This window comes from Psammomys obesus, unplaced genomic scaffold (genome assembly GCF_907164565.1).
Source record: "Psammomys obesus unplaced genomic scaffold, mPsaObe1.curated_primary_1811, whole genome shotgun sequence".
NCBI lineage: Eukaryota > Metazoa > Chordata > Mammalia > Rodentia > Muridae > Psammomys > Psammomys obesus.
Window position 1 is genome coordinate 204,215 of NW_026596287.1, and position 18,022 is coordinate 222,236.

The 18,022-nt window shown below is 47.3% G+C and overlaps 1 protein-coding gene, 2 non-coding genes and 1 pseudogene across 3 annotated transcripts; 2 read left to right on the forward strand and 2 right to left on the reverse strand.

Annotated features, from left to right (window-relative positions):
• The first annotated feature begins 293 nt into the window (after positions 1-293).
• Gpx6 (glutathione peroxidase 6) lies at positions 294-10,199 on the forward strand. The gene is made up of 5 exons (XM_055596970.1): positions 294-380; positions 1,788-1,941; positions 8,110-8,227; positions 8,692-8,791; positions 9,993-10,199. Exons 1-5 carry the CDS (start codon positions 294-296, stop codon positions 10,197-10,199), a joined length of 666 nt encoding a protein of 221 aa, XP_055452945.1.
• Positions 5,554-5,655, reverse strand: LOC129668895 (small nucleolar RNA SNORA17; annotated as a pseudogene).
• A 2,859-nt stretch (positions 10,200-13,058) lies between the features above and the next one.
• Positions 13,059-13,132, forward strand: Trnat-cgu (transfer RNA threonine (anticodon CGU)). The gene has a single exon. It is a non-coding gene; the product is annotated as a tRNA-Thr (tRNA).
• Positions 13,133-16,918: 3,786 nt separating this feature from the next.
• Trnam-cau (transfer RNA methionine (anticodon CAU)) lies at positions 16,919-16,991 on the reverse strand. Its single transcript has one exon. It is a non-coding gene; the product is annotated as a tRNA-Met (tRNA).
• Between the last annotated feature and the right edge of the window lie 1,031 nt (positions 16,992-18,022).

An 18,022-nucleotide genomic window follows, 5' to 3' on the forward strand; every position in this document is an offset into this window, starting at 1 on the left:
TTGCATGCAAATCTCACGGATATTTTGTGAACAGGTAGGTTGTGACCCCGTGGCATGAGTTACTCCAGTCCCTATGGGAAGAGAGGCACAGCATCTCACCTTCATTTCGCCGTCATCTGTCAGAAACGTGTGCCTACCCCAGCCTCCTGTATCAGGAGGAGAAGAGAGGAGAGGTGGAGAGTGAAAGCAGCTCTGTGATTGGCTGTGCATCTTCAACTGGTGCCTGCTGGGAATACTCAAAAGGGATTACAGTTCCTGAGGTTCAAGACTCACCCACCAGTCCGTGGACAGCCATGGCCCAGAAGTTCTGGGCTTCCTGTTTCTTCCCACTGTTTTTCGCTGCCTTGGCTCAGGAGACTCTGAATCCTCAGAAGTCGAAGGTAAGCAATCCCGCAGGGGACCAAAGCTGGTTTCAACATCTGATCAGTAACTTGGCTACCATGAGTTTCAGGGGTCAACCTGTTCTTGATGGGGGAGAGCTGCCTGATGGTCTTTCTTTGCAGACTTCTGCCACTGATGCCCTCTGCCGCGGCAGCTCTCCTGCCTCTGTTCATTGTGCTTTATCCTGTTTTCCATGCATCTTCTCTGCTTCTCTGCACCTAGTGGATCTTTGAACAGAATGTAGCCCGCTGGCCTCTCCCACCCCTTCCCAGCTGCCCTTTCCAGTCCTCATTGATGGCTGCTTGACAACCCAGAACCTGCTCTGTCCCATGCTGATCTGTAACTTGGAGCAGCCACCATGAGTTCTAGAAAACAGTGGTTAGGTAGCAAGTGCCATTGAGAGGGAGGCCAATGTTCTCAGACCAATCGAACTAAACTAAGAGAAAATGAGTAGAGAAGTGGGTGCCGGACTGGGCTCCAAAGCCCCAGGTTAGAGACAAAGGGATTTTTTTCTTCAGTGACTACCAAGACACAGAGACTGAATTCTGGGATTGGGGTGAGTTGATGTGGGAGGTGAAAACAGGGCTCAGCTCAGTATAAGGATGTCTCCTCAGATCTTAGTGCTGTTCCAAAGAGCTGGACAATCGCCACACTGTGGGGCAGTAGCCAAAAATGTTCACAGGGGCCAGGGGGGAGGGAATGGTATTAAAGACTGTTCATATGGGGAGTCAGTAGCCATCCCTGTAAAAAAATGCATGCAAACATCTTAGAAGACAGAGTAGGGCTAACGCAGATGACTTGACGGACCGATACATTCTAACTTTGAAATCAGAGAAACTCATTGAACACCTCTGCCTCACTTGTGGCTTTCATGAGTTAAGTATCTTTTGACAACTCCATCTTCCTTCTGTAAAAGGGGAGGAATAGTCTCACCTCAGAGCACAGCAATTCCCACACCTCAGCTGAACTGAGAATCCACTAGCTATCGGGTCCCACTCCTAGAGCTTTTGATCAAGTATGCCTTCTTGGGAGCCTAAGCATCTTTTAACTGCTCTCATGATCCTTGAGTGCATCCTTAAGTCTGACCGTTGACCTTTGGCCTCTTTTATTGGGCACTCAAAGGGTAAAAATATGTGTAAAATGTCGACTTGCATCTGTAAAGCCATAGGTTATCTATCTGCTACGGAGTGAGGTCACAGCTCACTTGAGCGGGCCCCGTTTATAGGCGCCCAGGTCTATTCACCACCGATGCCTGCTTGGGTGTGGAGTTCCTCAAACAGAAATTCCTCCGTTCTTAGAGTTTTAAGATATTGCATGAAACATCAGGTGCTTTGAAAATGCTGACAGGTGTCGAGGACTTCTGTCTGTCAGGTCAGGCCACCACAGTTACTCGTGTTCTGTTACAGGTAGATTGTAATGAAGGGGTGGCTGGCACCATCTTTGATTATGGAGCCAAGACCTTGGATGGTGGGGAGTACGTCCAGTTCCAGCAATACGCAGGAAAGCACCTTCTTTTTGTCAATGTGGCCTCCTTCTGTGGCCTGACAGCTACTTATCCTGGTAAGAATTCAAGTCTCAACTCTCTTTCAGAACTAGCTTGCCTCATCACCATGCTGTGCCTGCAGAAGGTGTTACTGTGCTACTGGGACTGAGTCATGAGTAAGCACAATGACGCTTTGTGGTGGGCGTGAATGGGAAACCTGAAGCTTCCCATTTGGTCGCATTGAATGCCCAAATTATCTCCATCCTTGAGCGCTAAGGTTTTCCCCAAGATTTGTCGGTCAGCCCTTAAGAACACATCTGTGGCTGAAGAACTTGGCGTTGTTGCCCATCTACCACAGGGAACAAGGAGGCTTCTCATAAAGGGATAAAAAAAAAAATCATGCCATCTGAGCTGGCATCAGGTAGTGTGCGGAAGGATTCAAGGAACTAGGGCTTTGCTCTGGATTAAGCGCTCTCAGGAAATGAAGGGGCAATTATGTGTCTGGTTATCTTAAGAAATCTTATCTATATGGTAAGGGAAGCAGAAAGCCTGGAGCAGTAACTGGAAAAGCAGCAGTCATTCACACTGGCAAGGTGAAATGTGGTCATTTTGTGGTTTAGATACTGTGTGTGTGTGTGTGTGTGTGTGTGTGTATGTTTGTTTGTTCAGACATGACTGTATAGAAGTCTTGAACTGTCATGGTTGGCCATAGTTGTAATTTGATGTTCTCTGGAGTTCATTGATAGAACACTAAAGCCTCCCTGTGACTCCTAGGCCAGAACCTAGAATAGTGAAGGCTGGTTTGCATTAAAGTGAGAGTGAAAATGAGGAGTTACAATTTATGTGCCTGGAGATATAGCTCAGCTGGCAGAGTGTGTACCCAGCATGCACAACGTTCTGGGTTTGGTCCTCAGCATTGCACAACAGTCCACAAACCTGTCATCTCAGCCCTTGTGAGCTGGAGGCAAAAGGATCTGGAGTTCAAAGTCATTCTCAACCATTGGACTACTTCCTAAGACCCTATATCAAAACAAAACCAAAAATCTGGCTTTAAGGAGATTGCTCAGTGCATGAAGTGCTTGTTACACACATATGAAGACCTGGGTTCTGTTCCCTAGAACCTACAGAAACATAGTAGAGGCACATGCCTGGAAGCCTAGAACTGGGCAACGAGAGGAGAGGAGGCAGGTGGATTCTTGGGGCTGCCTGGCCAGCCAGTCTAGGTAAAACAGTGATCCCGCTGTTCAGTGAGAGACTGGATCTCAAAAACAAAACAAAGTAGAAAAAAATAAGGTGGGGATCAATGGAGAAAAAGAGCACACATCTCCCCTGGGCCTCTACACATGTACATGTCATATACACACTCAGCGTCACCGCCACCAGCAACAACAACACAGGAAAGAAGACTGAACGTTTATTTTGGGAGGCACCCTCAAACGACAGAGATGAGGAAGAATGAAGTTTTTAATCCAAGCACCTGTAACTGGCATGGAGGCTGTCTGGAGCCAGTGGTAAATGGGAGACTGCTCCATCTCCTCATTGTGTTTATCACGGAAGGATTTTATCTTCTTGTGGATCCAAATAAGGCCATAGACATTTCTACATGAATTGCACAAGAGAAGGATGTAGTTTTGGAGATGCTAAGAATGTCCAGGATAACTTCAAAAGGTTTATTGAGTCAAACACCACAAATTAATAGACCAAAAATTCTACATATTGACCTTGTTACGTACTTGACTAATCAAAACTATCAGGCCCTGCTTAAACACCATCTTGGAGGTAGGATCTCCCCTCTTAAAGTCATGATCCTTTTACCGCTGCCTCCCAAACACCGGGATGACATGTGTGAACGTCATTATTCTCTGTCAGTTTGTTTTAATGGAACTCTGATAATTACAGATTTCACAAGTTTCTTCTTTCTGCATTCTACACTGCAGTGTCTCATCTAGCACACAAGCCTCATCAAATGTTTGCATTTTGAAGTTGATCATTCAGAGGAGGATGCCGGACCAAGCTGTAGTTATATTAAAATGCCACTTCCTTGCCATCCCTTTTGGAAGATGGAGTCAGGAGTTCAAGGTCATTGTCGCTTACACATTATATTCCAGTTCAGCTTAGGTTACATGAAGCCATGTTTCAGGAAAATAATAATAATAATAAAAGAATAAAACATTACATGATACAAATCGCAGCCAAACAACCAGTTCAGATTTTTCAAGAGAGGCTAAAGACTTGTTTCAATTTAGCGGTGAAATTAGTTTTTGTTTTTGTCTTAAAAAAAAACAAAAAACAAAAAACTTTTTATTGGCTCATTGTGAATTTCATGCACTCCAATCCCACTCATCGCCCCTCCCCCTGCACCCGCCCTCCACCCTTGCAAACATCCCCCCAACAAAGAAGAAAAAGATGTAGTGTGTCACGGTGTGTCCCGCAGTACATCCTTTGGTTCACACTTCTTCATTTGCAAGTGTTCACTGCAATCACTCAGTCTGGTACAAGGCCTCTGGCTTCTGCTAATCTATGATACTGGAACCTCGCTGAGGCCCCTCTGGGCTATCCTGTTGTTGCCCTGTGTCATGAAGATCCTGTGGTTTTGGATCTGTAGGACCAGCTCCTCATGCACTCCAGCAGTTCATCAATGGGGTAGATGTTGGGGTGGACCAGTTCAAAGCCTGAGAGATATCTGAGCTGGCCAGCTCTCCTGCTCCCCCTTTTCACTAGCAACCTTCCCCCAGCTCTACTGTGTTGCCTACTGAGGTTGCGGGACCTGCTGTCCCAGGTGTTGCAGCCTGGAGGGACGTGGCTGGTTCTCTCACTCTCATGACCATGGGGCCAGCTCTACTGCCTGCTAGAGATGGCAAGGCCAAAAGGGAGAAGAGGCGATCTCTGCCTTGCCAACACCACCACACAGCAAACAAGGGGCAGGGTTGACTCTCCCTCTTGTCAGCTCACCTGCGACCCTCACACCCAGGACCAGCTTTACCTTGCTGCCTAGGTGAGGTGCGGGGGCCGCTCTCCCTAGTGCTGCTGCTGGTGGGAGGCAGGAACATCTCTCCTGCTCTCCTAAACCCAAGGCCAGGTCTCCCACTGCAGAAGGTGAGGGGCGAGGTGGGAGGAGGACATCTTTCCCTCATCCATGGACCCAGACATGGCCCCTGGTGGCAGCACAGGCCAGGATTCCACCATGGTCCCAGGTGGCATCACCAGCTACTCATATCAGGCTGTCCCTCACTACCCTTGAGCCTCCAGTTCTGCCTCTTTTCATTTTGCCCCCATCCTTCTCCACCACTTACTTGCTCCTCTTAGTGGTACCTGGGATCTCTGAGTGTCTGGGGTCTCAGGAGTGCTAATGCCCTGCTTGTTCATTATGGTGCCAGGCAGGGGTCATCTCGAGCATGGTCTGTCCCACCGGGCCTGTGCAGCCCCTGGCCGTCATCTCAGGCTAGCTTCCTCTCTGGGCCCCATGGTGCTGGTCTGGTGGTCGTCTCAGGCTTGCTCCTTGCCTGCTACATGCTAAGGCTGTCTGCTTAGGGTTTACCCCTGCCTGGGGGCCCAGGCAAGGTTCTTTCAAGTCTCTGGCTTGCTCCTTGTCTTGGGAGCCCAGCCAGACTAGTGATTGTCTCAGACTAGCTCCCTGTCTTGCTCCCAGGTATGGGACTGGTGGGTCTCAGGCTTGCTTTTTTTCAGGGAATGTTAGGTTGCTAACTGCTCTGATGTTTATAGGTCCGAACCCCGAGTCTGTCTCCTCTCTACCACCTACTGACACACTCCTGAAACACTCTAGGGACAGTCTATTTTTGTCTTTTGTTTTTAAATTGAACTGTGTGTGTATGGTCGTTTTGTCTGCATGTATGAATGTTTGTATTATCTGTGTATATGAACCACACCCATGCAGTGCCCATAGAGGCTGGAAAAGGTATTGGATCTACTGGAACTGGAGTTACAGAGAGTTGGGAGCTGCCAAGTGAATACTGGGAAAAGAACCCAAGTCCTCTGGAAGAGCAGTCAGTGCTCCTAACCACTGTATTTTTATGTTCTTATGTGGAACCAACTTTAAGGAAAATCTGAAAAGCTATATATTAAATTTTTAGGAACCCAAGTACCTAAATTTAAGAGCCAAAAAAAGAATTTAGTATCAGTTAACAAATGGGATTTTCTTTCCTTCAAAAAGTTGAAAATATAGTAGATTTGGAAAGTTGCTCTAGTTTAATTTTAGGGCTAAGGGTGTGGCTCAGTGGTAGAATATTTGACTAGCATTTGTGTAAGTCTGAGAGAATTTTTTAAATTTAATTTTAATACGTGCATTAAATAGATAATACATTACAGCATTCAAAAGACACAGAAGGGTTGAACAGGCATTCTGCCCATATTCCCTTTACTTTACGTGACCTGTCATAGTTTATGGTATATATTTCCTGAAATGAATCTCTCTGTGTCTATATGTGTGTGTGAAAAGGAGATAGATGTACACACACACACACACACACACACACACACACACACACACTATTTTCACCTTGCTCTTTTACATAACACATTTATTGTTATTCTTTACTAATCTCTGCTTTTTCCTTGCTTTTCTGAGACAAGGGCTCCAGTAGATCAGGTTGGCTTTAAGCTTGTGATTCTCCTGATCCCTCTCCCAAATGCTGGGATTGCAGGTTTCAGCCACAATGCCTGACTACTTCATCTATTTTTAAAGCATGAATTTCCACCATGTTGCTGTAATATTAAACCATTTCTTATAGAGCATTTCACATTTTACTCTAGATGAATAAGTTGAGAGAGCCCAGAGCTTATCAAAGAGACTAAAATTGAGGTCTACCGTATTTCAACATCAGGGAGGAAGCTGAAGATGAGAGGCAGGTGAATGGAGACAGCAACTGAAGAAATTCCTAAGATTTTTGTTTGTTTGTTTGTTTGTTTTTGTTTTTTGAGACAGCGTTTCTCTGTGTAGCTCTGGCTGACCTACAACTGGCTCTGTAGACTAGGCTAGTCTTGAACTCAGAACTCCACCTGCTTCTGCCTCCAAAGATGCTGGGATTAAAAGAGTGTGCCCACCACAGCGCTTCATGAGAATATTTGTATAAAATATTTTTATAGGGGCTGGAGGAGGTGTACCTCAGTTGGCTGAGTACTTGTCTAGCATGTATGAAATCCTAGGTTCAAGCCCCAACACCACATAAACCAGAATGGTGACACAGATCTCTAATCCCATCACTGAAAGGGTGTCGGCAGGACGGTCCGAAGTATCCCTGACTACACAATGAGTCGGAAGGGTCATATATGAAACCCTGTCTCAAAAGTAAAAGTTATTATTCTGAATAAATTATAACATTTATTAAATATGCATTTTCATATAAACCATACAAGAACTATACTAAAACTTGGAGACACGATCTAGGAAGAGGTTCTTAGTGGAGACGGCAGCAAGCAGAGCTTGAGCCTAAGTGAGCCGAGAGGCTGGTTCTGAGGAATGAGTAACTCCAAACTGAAAACTGACTGAAGATAGAGTCATTTGCTCTTGAGATGTGAAGAGAGGTCTATGTGTGGCCGCAGAGCAGAGAATCCTACACAACCAGGTTTGGAGGTTTTTTTTTTTTTTGAAAGGCTGTCTCACTATGGTAGGCCTGGAACTCATTATATGGATCAGGCTGACTTACAACTTATGGCCATGCCCCTGCCTCTGTCTCTCAAGTGCTAGGATTATAGGTGAGCACCACCTTATGCAGCCAGACCCTGGTTTTCTCTTTCCTCCATCACTTTCAATAAGCAACAGCAAAGAGTCTTCTGGGAAAGTGACTTGTAGTGTCGGAGGTGTCATCATGAGACGTGGTGTGGGGACAGGAGGAGAGCATGTCCATTTTGTTTTCCTTAAAAAAAAAAACATCCGGTCAATCAATCCACCAGCTGATAAGGGCAAGGCACTTTGAGCTAGCTTCCTTTCAGAATCAAATAGGATTTTTTCATAAGCCTCATCAGTCTCTGTCCGTTTGCTATAGGTAAATTCTGTGTGTGCAAGGTGAAGAGCAATGAGACTTGGGAAAATCTGGGCCACACACCCAGCAGCCATTGAGAGTAGTTCCCAGAGATCTGTGTTATAGCTCTTTGCTCTGCCTACTTAATGTCTGTAGCCTTTCACAGTCCTCGGGGGATTCATGTGACAAGAGGATAAATTTAGTGGTCCTCCACACCTCGAGTCTCAATCGGGAAGCCTACTCACGCTGTTCACCCTCTGCATACAGAACTGAACAAGCTGCAGGAGGAGCTGAAGCAGTTCGATGTCATCGTTTTGGGCTTCCCTTGCAACCAGTTTGGAAAACAAGAACCCGGAAAGAACTCAGAGATCCTTCTTGGACTCAAGTGAGTGCTATGTGGCCCCCTGGAGATGCCCCTTCCTCATCTGCCTAGATACCTTCCCATTCTAGAATCTTCTAGGGTAGGTGATAGAATGATGGGCTGATGAATGTCATCGTGACGCCTTGGGTTCCATCTTGCCCTGCAGTCAATGCCCAAGTACTCTGCACACTTGGCTTCTTTGAGGGTGAGGATAGGGAAGACCTAAGAAGAAGACATTCAGGGGAAAGAAGGAAATACGGGAAAATGAGATGGACCAGGGAATCTGAGGTCAACATATCCCCTCTCTAAGGTCTCGGAATTCTTCAATTCCATGAAGCCCCCTGCTTGGGATCTTGATCCCAAGGACCCCTCTTGTTCCTCGCTCTTTCTTCAGTCTTTTCCATCCCTTTGTGAGGACCCTTGGCGGCCATTCCTATCCCTCCTTGACTTAATTTGGATTCTCTTGAGGACACCTTGTTTCACCGCAGATATGTGCGTCCAGGAGGTGGCTATGCCCCCAACTTCCAGCTCTTTGAGAAGGGCGATGTGAACGGAGAAAATGAACAGCCGTTTTATTCTTTCTTAAAGGTGAGTGAACCAACATGGATCTCCCAGACAGGATTCTCTGGAAAGAGTGGGGTTGGTGACTACGATGAGACTGGACTCCTTGAAAGGGAGGAAGTTCATGGAAATTAGGTGTTAGCGTCAAGCAGAGGAAAGATACACGAGAACTCTGACATGGACTAACCTCCCCCGCTGAACACTAATGATTTGTTTATTTGATAATCACTAATCAAATTCTGACTTTATTCAAGGAGTTGTGAAATACAGGTTAACTCTTATTAACAGGCTAGTCTTGGATCCAAAGGATCTGTTATGAAGTCAGGAGATGACATAGATCTATTATGAAGTCAGGAGATGACATAGACATAGATAAGGGAGAGTGCCAACAGTTGAGAATCACAGAGTACTGCAACCACAGAACACAGGAAAGAAGGTCCTTCCCCACAAGGATTACTTCGTCACTTGTCCTCAGAGAATGGCCTGCGGAACAAAGCTGTCCCTGTGGATATATTCGCTCACCCACAGCAAACTGAAACAAAAGATCAACTTACTGAATATAAGAGGCAATTATTTATTCTAATAATAAGTGATGCTGAGGCTACACCACATGAACTGCTTTTTGTAGCACAAAAGATGACCATGGCGAAACACGGTGTCTCGGATTTACAATGCCAGAACTCAGGAAGCAGAGCAGGATGACTGAGTGCTCATTCCTCTAGACGGTCCTCTCCAGTGCTCACTTCCTCTAGATGGTCCTCTCCAGGCTAGCCACACCCACGTAACATGGGGCCCCATCTCAAAACAAAGATAGTTCCCTACAGAGCTGTTCAATATTTGAGAGTCCTATCCGGTGTGGTGGCTCATGCCTGGAATCCCAGTACTTGGGACACGCAGTTCACAGTCAGCTTGAAGCACACTGAGTTTCAGACCAGCTTGGGCTCTTGAGTGAAACTATATATATATATATATATTTATTTTTAATAAAACATCATGATGAAACCAATCGGCTAGAGAGAGGCAGGAAAGTAGGTGCTTTTCATGGACAGTCATACGTTCTCACCTGGTTAGAACAGCCTTGGAGTGATATCACACACTGGTATGTCTGTGATTGGCCGGACACAGGTGAAGTTTTAAATGTTACGATGTACAGTGGTGGGCAGAGGAGACTGAACAACGGAGAAGCAGAAATGAGATTACCTTTCTATTTTCCGTATCTCTGCTCCAGAACGCCTGCCCTCCCACCTCTGAACTTTTGGGCTCTCCAGAGTATCTCTTCTGGCAACCCATGAAGGTCCATGACATCCGCTGGAACTTCGAGAAGTTCCTGGTGGGGTCTGACGGAGTCCCTGTCATGCGCTGGTTCCACAAGACTCCTGTCAGAACTGTGCAGTCAGACATCATGGAGTACCTAAACCAAACCCGTGCCCCGTAGGGCATGCCGTACAAATAGTCCCTTTGCTCTGCTCCCTCACCAGCCTTCATATGGCCAAAGCATGCAGCGCTACCCGTATCCCTATTAATGCACGTGTGAACAGCTCTAGGTGAACTTACACAAAGTTTATTTGTGGTAGGCATATACATGCTTTGAAAATTAAGTCAAGGAAAAACTGTCTACCCAAGTATCGGACTCTGAGATATCAAGTTTTCCTAATCTATTCCAAAAGAAAATCATATTTTAGAGTTGATGACCCAGACAATCCCATGTATATAAAAAGTGACCCTCAAAGATCCTGATCACTTCCCTGGTGGGACGTAGGAACAGGTGGCCAGATCCTCCGGGTTCCCTTCCCAGCCTCTTCTCCTCTCAATCTGGGCATGCTTTGTCAAGTCATTTTTCTGTTTAGCGCCCTCCTTGGTGCCACACCGTCCTGTACTATTCTCAGGGGATTCTGAAGATGGGGCATAGAAACCTCCCTCATGAAGGGAGGGGCCATCTCCACCATGGTAGGTTCCAGGCTCCTCCTGGGTCACGCCCTACCTGAGTCTCCCTGGATGCCTTCTGTGAGTTCATTCATATCTGGCACACACGTCCTTCACACCAAATGCTGTACTTTGCTCCCACCCAAACCTTCCCAACTTTACGTCCATTCCTATTATTACTGTCTCAAATAATAAAGAATCTAATCAATAATAAAAGAACCTGCAGCAGCTGGACTCTGGGTGATGTTTTTCAGTGCATATTATGTGCTTTCCTGACCTCCCTCTTACATCGTCAACATTCTGGTTTTCTCACAAGTGTTCTAGAATCTTCCTTGGTGCCATTGAAAGAATCAGGTTGGATACAGACACGTTGCTGCTCAGATCTAAAGCACGGACATATGTATGTAGCCCAGGCTGTCCTTGATTTGCCAATCCTCCAGCCTCAGCATTTCAAGTAGCTAGGATTACAGGTCCTGCAGAGTTCCTAGGCTTTTTAGAGCCAGACCTCTCTGTGCCTTTTATTCTGATCATTTAGCCAAGCCTATTAAGCCCCTACAAAAGGGGACGTACTGCTTTGGAAAGAATCTCCTTCTCTCATTCTGTTTTAAAAATCAATTCATACTTAAAGTTAAAATTTGGAAGCACATAAACACAGAACAAGCCGTCAAAAAGCAACAAAACCTGTTGTTGTTCAGAGGTGCCATGACCCTCTGGGAAGCCCGGCTGTCAACTGTCAGCAGGCTAAAGTATTTTGTTCTATCCAGACGGAACATTTCAGTAGCAGAAATAGCTCTTCCGGTGTCTGTAGCTCTGGTCCTTGAGTGTCACAGGGTTATGGTCCAGTGGCTGGCTCTAGGGCTTGTCAGAGCTGTAGTCTAGAGGACCATAAGCTATGGCTATGCGCTCCACAGTGCAGTGACTTCCTGTTGCAGGTGTTTAGAGTGGGGACTTTTTACCCCGTGATTCGCTTGCCAGCAGTCTGGCACTTGGGAGCAGTTGCCATCTTCGGCTCTTATCCGGAGCTGGTGGGTGGTAGCAGTCGGTACAGCTAGTGCTGAAGGTTGGAGGCCTTAGGAACTGGGATCTCACAGCGAGTGTGTCAACCTTTGAGTCATGGCTGGTCAAGCCCCGTGGTTCTTACAGCAGCCAGTGTTACAACATCTGGGCCTGGGAATCTGGTGCACTTGACTCTTAAGGCTTGGAAGCTTTATGAAACTCTTCTAGCGAAGAGCGCCTGTACTTAAGCCTTCAGCCCTTTACAGCCGGTGTGCTCTGTGCCTGAGAATCTGGGAGGTCTCAGTTTTGCTGCTGCTCTGAAAAGGTACAGATTCTGTGCCTCCGGTCAGGAGAAAATAAACACTGTTCTGAGGAACCTGTCTTAGTTATTTTTCTGGCCAATGTGGCCAAATACAAAAGCAACTAAATCGAGGAAGGATTTACTTTGGTTCATAGTTGATGATGCTTCTGACAGCTCTCTGCTGTTTCCATGGCAGCAAAAGCGTGAGCTTAAACTTCAGAGAGCTCAGCGGGATAGGCTGAGCCTTGCGGTGACCTACATCCTGAGGGTACCACAACCTCCCCCAGAAGTCACCATCAGCTGAGGAATAAGTGTTCAAACCCATGAGTCTGTGCTGGACATTTCACATCGAAATTATAACATAGCCAAAGCCAGGGGAAGCAGAAACAGAAGTTTAATTGCTGTGTGAGACGTGAGTGTACATTTGAGTGTACATTGGCCAAACGGTAATGACAATAACAACGATAATGTAAAGGTATTTATAAACGGAACAAAGCAAATTCCATTTTTCTCCTCAGCCAGTACCTATGGCTGATTTCAGTGCTCCAGGAAAACTGTGCACAAAACCCTCTAGAAAGGGGCAAGGTGGCCAGGTGAGGTTCAACGAGGTGGAAACCCCGCAGACACCTGTAGCTGAAGATGGCGGTTCTGCCCGCCCAGTCGCCAGCGGATCCGGCAAGTGAGTCCGCTAGAGATAGCGGTGTTTGCGTTTTATTTATTTATTTATTTTTTTAATGCAACTTCTTGAAGAAGCCAACGACTCGCACAACACACACGCGCGCCACACCTACACATTTACCTACTTCGCCACGGATCGTCTTTGTCAGCTACGCTACAGCCGGAAAATATCTGACACCGGGACCTTCTTTCTTCCTGCGTGACGTCTGCAGCCCGACCAGAGAAAACGCAGCATCTTTCCCCAGCTGAGTCTTCTTTGCAAAAAAACAAAAACAAACCGAACCAAATCAAACCAAACCAAAACGAGCATCATCAGACAGTGAAAATAGATCCCCCCGCCCCCAGGTAGAAATAGGATGGGATAGAATCATCTGTCTTTCCCACCTGCTGCCACGTGGCTCCATGGCTTAGCTGGTTAAAGCGCCTGTCTCGTAAACAGGAGATCCTGGGTTCGACTCCCAGTGGGGCCTTTGCGTTTTCACACTTTCCTACCAATAGAACGGAATTGTTAAGAAGTTGTTTAGTTTACGAGACTGTAAACCTGCCTTGGTCCTTCTGTTTTTTTAAAACAACAGTTTTTATGGAGATAAGTCAGATTCAAAGCTTGAGCAAAGAATAATGCACCGACAGGACCTCAGTCACTTTTCCTAAATTTACATTAAATTTACATACATTTACATAGCGAGGTATCTTACTCTAAGGGACAGCCATAATCACAGACACACATGATCTGGACCCTAAACATCTCCAGCACAATCAGCCGTTATAAAGGAAAACCAGCGTGTTTGTAGGGCCTGCCCTCTCCCCTGCCGGGTTGTAGGAGGGAAACCCAGGGCTTCAAACACGCTAGGCAGACTCTGGACCGCGGAGTGACCCAGACGGCTCCGCCTTTGGCATTTTGAGGAGGACACTAGGAAGAACACCTGAGTGAATCCTCTCGAGGAAATAACCAGGAAAGCGTTACAGACGGTAGACTGGAAGTTAAAGTTTGCTAGACCCAAGTATGCCTAGAGCAAGGATGGCAAGGCAGGGAGCAAAGAGCAGGTTGGAACACTGCGCCAAACATCTTGGAGCTGAGTCCCCCCCCACCCCCACCCCGAGCGCCTTATAAAAGGTCTGCGCCGCCTCATCTCCCATTGTCCCATCCACTAACTCAACAAACATTCACTGCTTGTCTCTTCTGTGGGAGGCGTGCTCCCAAAGTGAGGAAACAGAGCTGTGAACAAAGCTAACGGACACTCCCGGGAATCTTCCGTGCCCGTGTACGCACAAAAATGAATATACACAGTAAGCAACTGTGGTGTCTACTCATGAGGTCTGGGGTGAGGAGATGGACTAAACAAAAAATATGTGCGGAGTGGGCCAGTACTCACAGAGTATCGTGTCAAATAAAATCACTGGCAAGTGTTTTTACACATTTATTTTTGTATGTGTGCATGTGCGCGCATGTGGGTACAGGGATCCCGGTCAGAGGACAACTTGTGGGAGGGAGTCAGCTCCCTCACGCTGTGAACTCTGGGGACCCAACCATGTCATCAGGTGGCTGGTGCCTGTACCCCTTGAGCCATCTCACTGGCCCTATGTTTAAAATTTTTCTACTCAGTGGACTCCACAGTATTACCAGTATATCGCCATAACTACCCTAAGGAGCAGCATAAAATAATCAGAAAACCGCCTTTAGCTGTGCCTGGATCTCACGTCTGTCCATTTTGATGGGGACCCTGTTGAAACACATCCAGTCTTCATTCTCAGCCCTCAACTGCTGCACACGCTGGCTACGGCGCCTCTGACAATTTACTCTAGCTCGACAGGCAGCAGTTACAAGCTCACCTAGTAGAGCTACCTGGACTATGAAGTCCAGAGCAAATGAAGTCTCTGACATGGATATCTGACACATGAGCAATGGTCAGTTAAGTCAGTTAAGCTCTGTATGTGCGGAGATCATTATTCTAATTTTTAAAATAATTGTTTGTGGCAGATGCTTACCCCCCCCACACACACACACACTTTTTTTCTTGTCTCTTTTCATTCATTTTTAGGCAGTGTTTGTCTGTGGAGCCCTGGCTGTCCTGGAACTCACTCTGGCTGGCTTTAAAGTCAGAGATCCACCTGCATCTGCCTCCTCGTGCTGGGATTGAAAGTGTGCACCACCACTGCCCGGTTGGTCTTGTTTTATTTTAAATGTGTGAATAAACATTCTAAACGTGTTTTGATGAACTGTGTCCCTCTCTCCCAAAACACGTGTTAAATCTCTAATCCCCTGCATATCGCATTAATGTAACTTTATTTGGAAGTAAGTTTTTCTGCAGAAGTAATCAGCTTTTGCGGTTTTGCTTTATTATGTTTTGTTGGGGAATAGAGTCTCTTAGAGGCCAGGCTGCCTTGAACCCTGATCCTGCTGCCTTCACCTCCCAAGGGGGTCCTGCTTCACCTTAGCAGGAGGAGCTCAGTTTGGGTGATGATCTTACAGTATTAAGGTAGGACACAGTCCTGTGACTGGAGCTTTTGCAAGTGTGAGGAAGATTCAGATTGAGGGACAGGCGTGTAAGGGAAAGACCATAAGCAGATGGAGACACAGATTGCAGAGACGTGTCTGTCACACGCCAAGGCAGCTAATAAGATTGACAGGAGGTCGCTGTTTTAGACTGAGTTTCTCCAGGCGGTCCCTACAGAACAGACGCAGATAAAAACTGGAGCCCCACCCCAGAGGAGAGACTGGGGTCCAGAGTCAGAGACATTCAAAGTCTAAAGGCTTTTTTAGCACGAGGGAGACTAGCTAGGCTAGCTCTGTTTATTAGACGATGGTTGGCTACTAATGAGCCCTGTCATGGAGTACTGGAGATCGAGGTCTTATGCTTTTGATGGTCATGTGCCCGAGAATGGCCTTTAAACTCTGAGGAGACGTTTCTGGGCTCCACAGATGAATTTTTATAACCACGAGCCCTGTTGTCATAAAAGCCCACTAAACGCTTGTGACCTGTTGAGCAAGGATTTGGTTTTACGCACAGAGCAGAGTACTGGTCAAAGGGCAGACTTCCTTATTCTGTTACCAGATCCCTGAAAGCTGTTGATAACCTGTTCTCACTGGACTCCTAAGCTTAATAAACCCCTTTGGTCTTGAGTAAGCTGCACAATAACAAATGAAGCCTGACATGGTGTCTCACACCTGTAAGCTCAGCACTTGAGAGGCAGAGACTTATGTAAAGACAGCCCAGGCTACAGAGAGCAAGCCTGCTTAACCCCGTACCCAACAACCAGCAAGAGCAACCTTTGCAGTCGCCACCACAACCAAAGACAGATGGTGTACCGTTTTTCTAGGACCTGTATGCCCATGTGTTGATAGTGGAATGTCACCAGTTGTCAGTCTGTCCTCTCAGAAGGGAGCTATTGATCACTCTGTGGTGGGTTAGCAAGGTGGCTCCTATTTGGTCCTTATGGTGTCACTGGCGTGACAGCTGGTCCTAAACCCCCCCCCCCCCCAAGCAACAAGATCTTCCTGGAATAGTAGATGTTTCTTCGGACTTGTTACGCCATGATGTAGAGCCACTTTGGAGTCCTGTGGAAGATCGTGGCCTGCAACTGTGGCAGTGAACTAAACAGAACCGTATAGTAGGTCTAGCCGCATAGCTAGGTCTGCCAGGCTGGCTTTTTGAGACCAGGTGTCAGCCTGTAACTTGTAACCCTTCCTCAGCCTCCCGAATGCAGGGATTCCAGTCGTGAACCACCGCACCCGCTCTGGTAGGTATTACTCTTAAATGTTTAAAGTTTGGAGCACAGCTGCCAAGCTCCTGGCAACTCAAACCAAGAGTGAAAGAGGTTTAATGGGATTTCTATGTCAGTTCTCTGGCTGGAGGCAGACAGGTGCCTCCGCCACCTTGTGGTAGACACCTGAATTTGCAATTCCGGGTCAATTGACCGTGGACCAGACCCTAAGTCCCCCGGAGACTGAGTCTGAACCTAGCAGAGCCTGTGACTTCGCAATAGACAAGAGAGAGTAAACTATTTGGAGCCTTTAGATTTGTGTCAGTTTTCTAGAGCGTGAGCAGGTAACTGACAGCTTTATGATATTAGGCACATATTCAGCTTTATGTGGTAGGTCTGTAATCAAGAGGTGCTAAAGTAAAAAGGGTCTCAAAAGACTACGCACACGGTATGTCTTACGTTCACGGTGCGTGTCAGTTGTCCGAATCTAAATTTCATATAATGGAATTGCTGGTTTGAGAATGTTTCACACTCGTCTTAACCAAAAAAGCACTTGCCCTCTCTGAGGCTCGAACTCAGGACCTTCAGATTATGAGACTGACGCGCTGCCTACTGCGCTAAGAAGGCACTGGGATGCGGGCTTCGGAGGAAGCCATTGATCCTAATTTTGTCACATTTCTCTGCTCCTCCTGAAGTCAGAGTTCTTCCCCCCCCGCAGCGGAAGCCGAAGAAACGGGCGCGCCGTATCCCTCACGCCGCCCCAGGCTACGCGAGGCCGCCGACGGCCGCCCTGCGGCCCACCGACGCCGCAGACGCGCTTAAAACGCGGAAATATTTGGAGCTGCAGGAGCCGCCACCGAGAGCGGTTCCTAACCGCGACGCCCGAGCGCCCCCTGCTGGTCGACGCTCCGAAGAGGGTGATGGAGAGGAGGGGCTGAAGGGATCCCCAGGGGAAAGTAACTCCTGCGATGGTCTCGTGCGTGTGAGTTACCTAAAAGCGCCGCTACCTGCAGAACGACGGCGGCATCTCACACAACTGAACACTTGTCACAAGTGAGCTGTCGGGGGAGTACGAAGAAGTGACAGGAATAAGGACCCTGAGCTTCGCTGTCAGCCACCCCACCAACCGTTTCTCATCTGTTTCCTAGCAATGAAGTAGTTCCTTTTGCGTTTCGGGGTGGAGGGGGGTTCGTTTGGAGACAGAGTTTTGCTCTGTAGCCCAGGCTATCCCGGAATGTGCGTAAGGCCACCTACTCCGGCCTCGGCCTCCCGAGTTCTGGCTTGGTTTGTGAAGGGAAGTGCTGGGGAGTGGAGCCCGCTTCCAGTGCTGTGTGGGTACCGCCGGGGGCGCGCACGCAGCTCGTCCCCACAGCCTGCCCGGCGGAGCGCATGCCTCCAAAGCTGGGCTCTTGGTTCACGCGTTTCCTCTGCCTTGCCACCCCCAGCCCTGGCTGGAGCTCGAGGTTTGGGGTTTGGGAGAGAGCCCTTCGGGTTTCTGAGGAGGGCAAAGCGATCGGCATCCGCCGAGGACGTGTTTGAGTAGGCTGCAGCGAATGTAGGCGGGGTGTCAAGGCAGGAGGGGGTGCTTGTTTGTAGATTGTTTGTTTGTTTTTTTTTCCTTTTTTTATTATTTAATTTTATTTTTTTCTTATCAGTTA